Source organism: Molothrus ater, chromosome 2 (genome assembly GCF_012460135.2).
Source record: "Molothrus ater isolate BHLD 08-10-18 breed brown headed cowbird chromosome 2, BPBGC_Mater_1.1, whole genome shotgun sequence".
NCBI classification, from domain to species: Eukaryota; Metazoa; Chordata; class Aves; order Passeriformes; family Icteridae; genus Molothrus; species Molothrus ater.
In genome coordinates this window covers 90,529,878-90,540,768 of record NC_050479.2, presented here as the reverse complement: position 1 = coordinate 90,540,768, position 10,891 = coordinate 90,529,878, and the positions used below count along the sequence as shown (strand labels likewise).

Here is a 10,891-nt window from a genome sequence, read left to right as displayed (position 1 = left end):
CTGGAAGCAGCAGGAACTCCTAAAGCCCTCAGCCCCATAGGGAGGAAAGCCTGAAGTGAGTCCTGCCATCAACGTAGCTGTAATACCTGTGTGGAAAGACAGACGTGTTCCTTTCAGCTGATTTTCTTTAGCTCACCCTTTCACCAGTTTCCCTCCAAGTCCTACCAACCAAAGCCAATAAATACTGAAGGCAGCTGTCCTGTGCTTTGGCTGTGTAAGCCCTCCTTATTCCAGGTCTGCAGGGAATTGCTCAGGCTGGCAGCTCCCTCTAGCCATGTTCAAGGTATCTGTAGTATTTACTGGAGAGGCTTGTACCTGTAGCAGGTCTTGTGAGCAGGGGGGGAGAGGAACAAGCCCGTGCTGCCTTGCAGCCATGAACTGCAGCCCAGGTCCAGAGGGTGCCCAGGAAAGAAAATGAGAGGACAAGTAAGAGCTGACAGTTGCTGGTGCCAGAGAAGGATCTCTGTGGTTGCCAAAAGTGATGGGAGAAGCCTGTGGGAGGGACAAGCTATGTGTCCCACCGAAAGGTGGGGATGGAGAAAGGACAGGCAGAGGGGAAAGACATGCACTCCCATTCTGGCAGTCTTGAGATAGGTCTGCTGCTGTAGCCAAACGCCCTAAGAGGGCCTCTGTATATTGTATGTATATGAGATTCTCTTCCCAAGCTTACCTGCAGGTCCAGCAGAGTTCCCAATTGCTTTACAGAGGCTTTATATTGACAGCAGGTATAAAGGAAGCAGAAGCATCCAGTGACAGGCTGGAAAGGAGGATGACACTGATTCTGCATTCAGGTTCACCAGCTGCAAGTTGGTCACCTTTGTAGTGCTGAAATCTGTAGCAGAAGAATTGTGAGAGGCTACAGAACAGGAACACAGCAGGGAAGGCAAAAAAAGTGTGTATTTATTCCTTCCCAATTTTCTGAATATGGATGAAGATAGACACTGCCTCTTGTACTGGAGGCCAATTGCAATGAAGTCCTGGCTGTAGAAGCATTCTGGTCCTCATGTAGAACAGGAGAAGATTCTCAGAACCTTTGTAAAGCTTGGTTTTTTTGTGAGTAAAATGGCTTTTAAAATAAAGAGATTGGGCTGGAGTCAGAGGTATTGTCACCAATAACTGCTACAGGGGCCTGTTGGTTTGGTACACGAATGTGATCTAAGATGAACTGGCTAAAGAAAGTGTCAAAAGATGTGAGGCTTGGTTGGTTGGTTTGGTTTTGGTTAACATTCCAAGCAATACACTCCTTTGAAAAGTGTCCCTCTTTCTGGTCCCCTGGCAGTTCTGTCCCCTAGCCAAGGTGACAATCAATACCACGAGAAGCATATGAGATAGCAGGAGCAAACACAGACCCTTTCATTCATCCCAGGGACAGAGAAGTGGTTGGATTAGCCATGCTTTCAGTCCCTTCCTTGCCTGATATCAGCTGCTGCAGGAACCCCCTGGTGCACCAGGAACACTGCTGATACTCTCCCCCGTGCCTGTGGTCTCAGGGTGCTGTCAAGCCCTACCTGTCACTCTGATGTTGACCACAGCCTTGGCAATGCTGTTTTCCATCACGCAGGTGTAGGTGGCATTAGCAGTGATGTTGTGCAGGAGGGAAACCACCTTCACAGTGATGTTTTCGGGGTTCAGCTGGTAGCTGGTGTTGGCAGCGCGGGGCAGGTGCTCCCCAGTGTCACCGCAGGCCATCCAGCGCACAGCAGGGCGAGGGAACCAGCGCGGGGCTCCGCACTGCAGCGTGCCCCCGTGGCTGCTGTGCTCCACTTGCACCACAGGCGTGCTGAAGGCTTTGGGAAGGAGGCAAAACAGGGAGACACTCAAAACAAGGCAAGTGATAGGAACCGGGCTTGAAATACCCAACTGCATCTACCAGTCCCAGGTATTTCTAGGCTGCTTGCTGCTTGGCAGCACAGCACTGCCTGGAGCCAAGCCAAAACCAGGCTCAGACAGAGCTCTGTACAGATTGGGCTGTGGGAGGATGAGTACAAGGGATCCAAGGACTCCTAGGACATAGCAGTCCAGCTTGACAGGATCTGCTGAGGTCGTGACACACCTTTAGCGTCTTTTAGTTATTCTTAATAATGGGGGAAAGATGATTCACCCTCTCCACTCACTGAGAAGGGGGCCTGACCAACACCTATGGCTTCACAGAGTTGCAGAATCATTAAGGTTGGAAGAGACCTTTAAGATCAAGTTCAACTGTTAGCCCAGAATTAAGTCCACAACTATACCATAACCATAAATGCATGTATTTTAAATCTCTAGGGATAGTAGGTGACTCCACTACATCCCTAGGCAGCCTGTTCCAGGGCTTGATAACCCTTTCCATGAGCAAATTTTTCTTAATATTAAATCTAAACTTCCCTTGGGGCAACTTGAGGCCATTTCCTCTCTGGAGTAATCCCCTGCAGACCTGTAATAAGGAGGGCTTACACAGCCAAAGCACAGGACAGCTGCCTTCAGTATTCGTCCACTTTTGTTTTGGCTGGTAGGACCTGGAAGTGAACTGGTGTAAGGATGAGCTAAAGAAAATCAGCTGAAAGGAACATGTCTCTCTTTCCACACAGAACAGGTATTACAGCTGTGCTGGAAATAAAACCCATTACAACATTTCACATGTTCTTTCTAATGCCTTTTCTGTGTAGATTACTTGAAACATCTAATCAAGCAACACAAAAGTAGGCAGAGCCACAAGGTTTGAAGGAGGGATAGGGGACCAAGTCTCAGTGGAACATTTGCAACCCTCAGGCTTACAAAGCCCTCTTTCACTTGGAGAGGTCTGAGGGCTTTTCCTCACCCAATGTGAGCTGTAGGACAGGAATTCTGGCCACAGGGATGAGAGGGAAGGGTGCAGTCTGGAGGAGACCTGCAAGGGGTTCATCCCTCAGTCTCAACATGAGGTGACCGCTTGGGAGGTGACTTGTTATTACAGCTAAATTCATCTCACTGGAAGAGGCCAAAGACCCGGTGGTTTTCAGATCTCCCCTGGAGGACTGACTCTTGTAAATATGTAACATTTCAGGTAAGTATGATATCAGAGGTTTGTTGCTTTGGTAGTAATTTTAAAAAACCGAATACTTCAGAAAAACTGAGAAAAATATATTAAATATGCTACAGTTTTTACTATGCAGCACTTCTGGCTGGAGATACATCCGAATTCAAGAGAGAAAAAGCTACCATGTTATCAAGAGTATAACCTTTACTGGAACAAGGGTGTCAAAAGAGGGGTTAAGGCCATAAATATCCTGTAAAAGCCAGAAATACACCCTACTCAGGGGTGTAGCAGCATCACAAGCACAGGTAGGAGCAACCAAGTGACACTAGCATGTGTTTTGCAGCAGGATTTTGCTCCTTGTAGCCCTCACCTCCTGTCCTGTACCGCAGCACCGCTGCCCCACTCCCTCTGGCTGTGGTGACAGAGCACTGGTAGATGCCAGCATCGGAGAGCTGCACATCCCTCAGCTCCAGGGAAGCATTCCCGCCGATCACCTGGTCTGCAAACATGGCCGTGCGGCCCTGAAATGATGGATCCTGCTCTTGCAGGTGGTCCTTCCCACCCTTAAACTCGTGAACCAGCCCAGCTACCCCCTCCTTGGCCCACTGGATTGCAATGCTGTCCATCCGGATGTCGGGCTCGAAAGAGCAGCCCAGGATGCTGTGCTGGCCAATGTTCCCTGGAGAGGTCAGCGCCGTCACACTGATGGAGTGTTTTCCTGCAATGAGAGAGCAAGGAGGCTGGAGAAAGGTGAGGCAGCAAGCCTGGAGAAAGGCCAGACTGCCCTGTGGCTGTCATGGACCAAGCCCGAGGCTGAACAGTCACTGGCACACAGCAAGGCCTCCAGTGGCTGCTACCAGTGCTGCTGGTAGAGGCCAGCTCCCACGGACTGTATGCCATGATAAAGCACAGGAGTATTTCTGTAGCAAATGAGTGCTTCAAAAAGTAGCTCTTCTTACTTGTTTGAGAAGAATTCACATGGTATTTTCTTGTTTACTTATATATATCAGGGATTTTTCTCTTTGCAACTACCAGAAAAGCATGATTTTAATGTCTTTTCTTAGTCAGGACCTCCCTTAATGTGATTGGAAGGCATAATGCTGGCAGAGAAATAGCAGCTCTTTCCCCTTTACTGAAATCCAAATATTTTTCTTTCATTTAAGAAAAGGGAGCATCTGAAATCCTAAGCTGCAAGCCTGAGAATTCCCAGAGCCAGGCTCTCTTCCCCATGCAGCCCTTCCCTACCCATCCTCACTCAGCACATTCCAAGGAAGCTGCATTTTGGCCAACACCAAAACAACACATTTTTGTTGTCTCTGAGGGTCCTGGGAAAGGCGCCCCATCCTGGCAGATGATCTCTGATTTCACAATAAATACCATCCCATCATCTCATCCTATCCAGGAGAAGGAGCAGAGAATGTGCAGGACTTTATGTGTAGGTTTGGGGCTCCAAGCCCAAGGGGCTTTCAGCTGCCATACCACTACACCTCCAGCAGCACAGGCTGCACTACCCCTGCCTAGCCTTTGTTAAAGGGTGGTGGGCGGCACTTCCACACATGATTACACCTCAGCCTGTGCACGGGATGGACACACAGAGGTAGAGGCAGGGCAGAAGTTCATCATCCCACCAGTCCCACTGCAAGAAATCTGAGCAGTCACACACCTGAAACACCGAAACCAATGATCAGGGCGATCACTGCAGCCAGGATGACAATGGCTGTAGTCATGCTGTTGGGGAAAAGGGAAAGGACAGCATTAGCACAGAGCCCACCTCCTTCACAGCCCATGCTGTACCGTCCATCTGCAGAGCTGGCTGCAGGAAGGAGGGGGAGGCAGGTGAGCCACAGACCCAGAATGAGGCGGATGGGTAAAGCACATCACCACAATAGGGATGAACATTGAACATTCAGGTGAGCAGCCCTTGTCAACAGTGGGGACCATGTGGCAGGAGACCCAGGCTTGGCCTTTGAGAGCAGGAGCTGGCCCCAGTGCAGGATGCTTCTCTCTGCATTCCCTGGCACATAACCAAGTCAGACAGTCCCTGCTGGTGCTTGTGAGTGACCAGGGGGTGAGCAAAGCCCCTGAGCCCAGGAGACACCAGGTACAAGGCAGGGAATGTGCAGGAAGGATCTGGAAACAGGGCCATTTTTTGGAGCTGGTTGGATTTGGAGTTTGTGCCCAGCAGTCTCACAGAGACTCCTCACAGAGAAGAAGCCCAGAGAGCTGCAGGCTGTGAGAGGTCACAGCCCTTCTGCCCACACAAAACCAGCTGCTCTGCTTCAGCAGCATTTACTGGTTTGCAGCACAATTTTGCCAACACAAAGCTGATGGGCAGCCTCCTGCAGGACAGTCCATCTAGGACAGGACATGTCCCTACAACCATGGACTCCTCCCACCACTGATGTATGCCTGCATCTGTGACTTGCTCAGTTTCCACAGATGCCACGATCACAGGGCTGATATGGAACTCCAGAGAATCATACCATGTGAACAAGCCTCTCCCACAGGGAGCAGCAGGGAGGGGAGAAAGGGAAGAGGGAATAGAGAAAAAGGGAGATGTTGCAGACTTGTTTGACCTCCCACTGTCTCCCTTGCATTCTCATCCTTAAAGCCAGTGGGAAGTTGTCTGAGGAAGCCCAGTTTGCACATGCTCACAAGGGTACCAAATATGTGGTACCTCCAGATAAGGGCTCACACAAATCCATTTACACATTCACATCCATACCAAGCTCTGCCTAGATGCCCTCAGAGCTGGGAGATGTCACGTTTGGCTTCTTCCCATTGTCAGCAGCTTTCAGTCATGGCTGGGATGAACAGTAGTTCCCCACCTAATCCCTCAAGGTGGATCACAGCCGACCCTGCTGGGAGAAAAGTCATGGATATCATCCAGCCATGGGCACCAGGCAGCTGGGGACCCAGGCACTGCCTCCCCCAGGGGCCTGCAGGATGGGGACTTTGATGGCTCCTATGGATCCTGACGTGTGACAGCTTTCAGCAAAGCCTCACCATGTCCCACAGGACTCGGTCCTGAGTCACTCAAGGTCCCAGCCAGGCTTACAGTGGGACAGCCTGTGCTTTCCTGTTCTGGGGAAGATGCCAAGTGTTTCATGTACACTGAATAACACCCATCTCCTTGAGGAGCTCTACCAATTTCCACTCTGGGAGTTGATCCCAGAGTGAGATAGCTGCTATAAACTCAGCCAAGGTTGTCATGGCAAGCCTCAGCTCTCACACCTGGGAATCACAAGCAAGCAGCAGCCACACTGTGCTGACTCACAACAGTTGTGATTCATCTTTATCCCCTTATCTTACAATCCTTCTTCCCAAGGACAGGCAGAGAAGAAAGTGCTCAGAATTGAGGGATGCTGCCAGAGGGTTACAGTAAATGCTAGGAGGTATGGCAGAGGGACAAGTAGCCAGGATGTCCTCCTGTGCAGTCCCTGAATGCTTCAAGTGCCACCACACTTGCCTCTAGTCCTTGAAAGGACCCTCTGATCTGAACACCACCTCTGCCCTCACACTCATCTGTCCAAAACCATCCTCAGCTTACTCACAGACAAACACAAACAAGCACAAACAGGCCACACCAATGCCTTTGTCCTGTGCAGGTGCCACCTGCCCCCATGGCTGCAAAGCATTGCTGCTTTGCACCCAGAGAGTGGCTACCCACCCTGCTCCAGAGCACCAGCAGGGCTGATTGGAAAAGCTGCACAGGGGGAATGGCAATTTTGGGTATACAGAGGCCACTGCCTACTTCAACATCCCTTGTGAGGGACAAGGAGAAATTAGTCCCTCTGGAGTTTCCTCTGCAGAAACTGCAAGATGCAGGAATCACAAGATCCTTACAAACATTTGCTGTGTGCCCACCATGTGTAATGAGTAGATCTGGCATGCAGAGTGAATGAGAGGAACCTGGCATCCTAGCCACATGCTGGTGGTAGCTGTGTCTTGCAGCAGTCCAGTTCAAGCACTCCAAGCAAGAAGCAATTTTCTGTGCATCAGCACCCCTGGTACCTCCAATGTTTTAAAGGCATAGAAACAGACTGATGTGGGTGGCTGAGGTGCACCAGTCGGAGCCCTGACACCACCCTCAGTTCCCAGTGCCCATTTGGCAGCCTGTGGGATGCTGCTCTGTGCCTCCTACCCTATTTACCATAGTCTTGTTCCTCACCAATCAAACTTGGAATCAAATTTGGCATTAAATGAATCCATTCATTCCCTGCCTAAATGCTGCTGATCACAGCCCAGGGACAGGGAGAGGCTCACAGCCCGGCTGTGATAGGCAACAGTCCTAATTCTCCAGATCTCTAGCTCCACTTGGACTAAGCTTTCCCTCGGAATGGGCTTAGAGGGTCAAAAGAACTGACAGATTAGGATATTGAAGGTCCCTTGCCTTCCTCTTTATAGCAAAGTTTACTGTGGAAAAGAAATGGCAGTGGTAACCCAAACCAAAAGGGTTTCTATTCCAATATGCAGATGGTGATTGCAGAACCCAACTTTCTTCAGCCCTTCAGGGAGTTTTATTGTTGTTGTTTTTGTTGGGGATTTTTTTGTTTTGGTTTTGTTTCCTTTGTTGCTTTTGTTTTTTTCCTGAAATCAGCAGAAATCTCCCACTGCTTTTCTGAAACTTCCTGGAAAATTCACCCCCCTCTCTGGTCTGTTTCTGCATTTCAGGATTAGCCTGAAGAGCAAATGCCCCTGAAGGAAGCCTGCTTCTCCCACTAAACTGTGGCTGCTTGGCAGGGCAGGCAGAGGCACTGGCAGAGCAGGAGGAAGGTTTTCACAGCAGCAACGTATAGATGAGCATTTTTTCACACCCATCAGTTACTTCATTTCCCTGACAAAGGCTGGCTGGGTGGGCTGCCTCTTGAGAATAACAGAGCTGGTTATTGCATGCATTCCAGACACATGAGGAATACAGTGCCCAGGGAATATTTACACTCTGACACTGTGTCTACAGGCAACCCCACTTCTGCCAGTGAAAGGGTGCAGATAATATTGCTATTTAGTGCTTCCTTGATGCTCCAAGTGGCAAGGCTCATGTGTGAGGAATCTTCTGTTAACACATGGACTGTCCTTCTCCCCACTGCTGTTCCACTCCAGTGGGACAGATACTGGTTACAGCTGAAGGCTTTTTCACAGAATAAATGCCAGCAGGACTGTCTCACACTGGAACCTCTGTCTCCATCCAGCCTGGGAAGTTCACACCTGGGAGCTTGTTGCTGTCTCTGTTCAAGCAGTGAGGTTCAGATGAAAGCTCAGTCCACGTTCACTAGAGGATGAAAAATTTGCCCTTTCATCCATCTGGTGGGGGTTATTTTCAACTAATCAGGAAATAAGGATACGAGGTAGATATTTTCAAGACTTCTTTTTCCAACTTTAGTTCACCAGCACTCAGTCAAAGGAAATGGGGTAATTGAAATGAGAGGCACAAAACACTTTGAGAATGTCTTCCCAGCTCTTACTCCTGAAAGGAAACTTCTGGAGGACAGTTTCTTTCTCCCCACAGCAAGCTGATGTGATGGAAACACAACCAGCTGTCTGAGGACCAGCAGAAGAAGGGTGCCTTCCTCAAGCCACTGAACCCCCAAAATACAACAGAAGGAATACACCCTTCCTCAAGCATTGCCATCCCAATCTACCACAGGATTCAACCCTGGGATAGCAAATTCTAGCAAGTGCAGAGTTCTAGGACATGCATCTCCATCTTGACTACAGCTGATGACTGCAAATGGGTGTCTGATACATACATGGCCTTACAAATTGTATAAAACAAGCTGTACTGGTATTTAAGTAGCTTGAGTGAGTGCAGTACAGTCAAGCTGCAAAGAACTGCTCTCTTGAGAGCTCCTGGCAGCAGAGTGATACATCCCAAGAGTCTGAAAAGTGCAATTCCCTCCTTTCCCTCTACCAAAGCAAGTGCAGATAGAACCATACCTCCAGAAAATGGCCTGGCCTTGGGATGCCATGGTGACAGCGTCTATGGAGACAAGTCAAACACCAGGAGCCTGAAGATCCCACAGTGTTCAGCACAGCCCCTGCCTGTTCCGTGATATATCCTCCCAAGCTGTCCTGCTTAAATAACTGCATGCAGCTGAGGAGTGGTGAGCCCAGGCATCGGACTCTCAGGAATGAGGAAACTCTGAGCATCTCAACTCCCTCCACCCCCAGGGCAGTCATAAGCAGGGAGGCCTGGTTAGACACTGGGGCAACAGGAGAGACCTCCTACACACCCATTTAAGAAACATGTCTTATTTAGGACAAAAAATATTACAGCTTGTGGTTGGTAGCCAGGGAATCCTGGGGTTACACTGCACAAGTGTCCCAGGAGATCTGCAGCTTGGGGCTGTGTCATAACCAGGACTAGCTCAGGTCTCCCTACAAAAATCTCCAACCACTTTCTTGGCACTGGGCAGAGAGGTCCCACCTGTGGGTTCCCTCCTGCCCCATTCACACTGTGAGTCTCCCCTGCCTCTCTGTGCTGTGCTAAGAGGCTCCCTCAAGCTCAGCAGTGCTCTCAGAGGCCACAGAGGTTTGGGAGCAGCCCCTTTTCTGACTGCTGTTTAATCCCACTGAACTCCCTCTGGCCAAACCACCTCTCATCCTCCCCCAAGGCAAGCTCCTGCTGCTCTTAGGTCTGCCAAGGTGGTACACTTTGGGGCATGTAAAGGAAAGAAACTGGCACCTGCAAGGCCCTCCAGGTCTTTACTTCTGGGCTTGGTCCCAGATGAGGCTGGGGGCAGGATGAGCATCTCTTGGGTTGAGAAGGGCAGAGAGGTTGTGAAAGAGAAGGGAAGGCAGCTTGCACCACCATGTTCAGTTTCCCGAAAGAGAACCTGCGTATCCTGACATCTCTGTCTGGAATGTGTTCCGGGGAGGATGGGAAAAAAGGGGATTTTTTACAGTCTGTAGCTATCTCCAGCAAATTTGGATGGTTAGTGGGAGTGAACAGCTCTCCCATGCAGAGCTGAGGATGCCCAGAGGAACTGGGAACAGTCCAGCACCTAAAAAAACAAACTACTTTCTCTGTAATAACCAGAGGTTATAATCAAGACCAATTAATACTGGTCAGTGGTGATAATCAGAAAAAAATATCATCATTATTTGTCAGCATCCTGCTGATTATTAAGCCTCTCCTAATTGAGCAGTACAGTACAAGAAGCTAAGAATAGCTCTAGGCCACAGTGGCCCGGTGGGAAATGCACATTGAGAAATATCCTGTTGCCCTCTGTGACACTTGATTAATGGCTGTGGTGACACCTGATTTACAGCTGCGTGTGCAGTGGGCAGACAAGGTGTCTCCTTTCTACTCCAGTTAACTCCAGGTCAGCCACAGCACATCCCATTGCACAGTCAACAATCAGGTTACTTCCACATTGGAAAAACATGTCTGCTTCTTGGGCACAGGCAGCTCCAGCAGGACCAGGGCCAGTCCCATTCCCCAGGGCAACACCACATTCATTTCTGAGCAGCTCATGCTGGAGCCTACTCCTGTCTGTATGCTCATACTGCAAAAAAAAGCCCAAGAGGTGGTCAGGACACTTCTCAAAGAAACCAAGGGTTTGTGACTACATGATCTGCCCAGCTCTTACCAATCTTGAATTTATTAGCAAATGCAACCAAATGTGACAGCAGGATCTGGTCCCACATGGTCTGTGAGAGCTGGTGAGCACCTGGGACACATCAGCTGCCTTCACTGAGGAGAAGGCAACAGCAGGGACAAAGTGCTACCAGCTTTGCTGGGCCCAGCAGCTGCTGGTACCCTACAGAAGAGTTCCCCTGCTTATAGGAAATTCACACCTTATTTCAGCATCACTGGAATGCTGCAGGAACTATTGGTGAAGGAGAAGATGGAGTTGTGGCAAACTGACCAGCAGCCAAGTTTGACAGAGCATT

General features: G+C 49.6%; 1 protein-coding gene across 1 annotated transcript; it reads right to left on the bottom strand.

Moving 5' to 3' along the window:
* Positions 1–710: 710 nt before the first annotated feature.
* VTCN1 (V-set domain containing T cell activation inhibitor 1) lies at positions 711–8,964 on the bottom strand. The gene is made up of 5 exons (XM_036389364.1): positions 8,933–8,964; positions 4,659–4,723; positions 3,366–3,713; positions 1,509–1,787; positions 711–856 (listed from the first exon to the last, which is right to left on the bottom strand). The coding sequence occupies exons 1-5, from the start codon at positions 8,962–8,964 to the stop codon at positions 711–713; spliced, it is 870 nt and encodes a 289-aa protein (XP_036245257.1).
* Positions 8,965–10,891: the final 1,927 nt, after the last annotated feature.

Coding starts and splice junctions, on each gene's coding strand:
- VTCN1 (XM_036389364.1), bottom strand. CDS start 8,964: ATGGCATCCCAAGGCCAGGCCATTTTCTGGAG. Junction 3,714..4,658: donor CATTGGTTTCGGTGTTTCAG/GTGTGTGACTGC, acceptor CTCTCATTGCAG/GAAAACACTCCATCAGTGTG. Junction 1,788..3,365: donor GCTGCGGTACAGGACAGGAG/GTGAGGGCTACA, acceptor TCCTTCCCAAAG/CCTTCAGCACGCCTGTGGTG.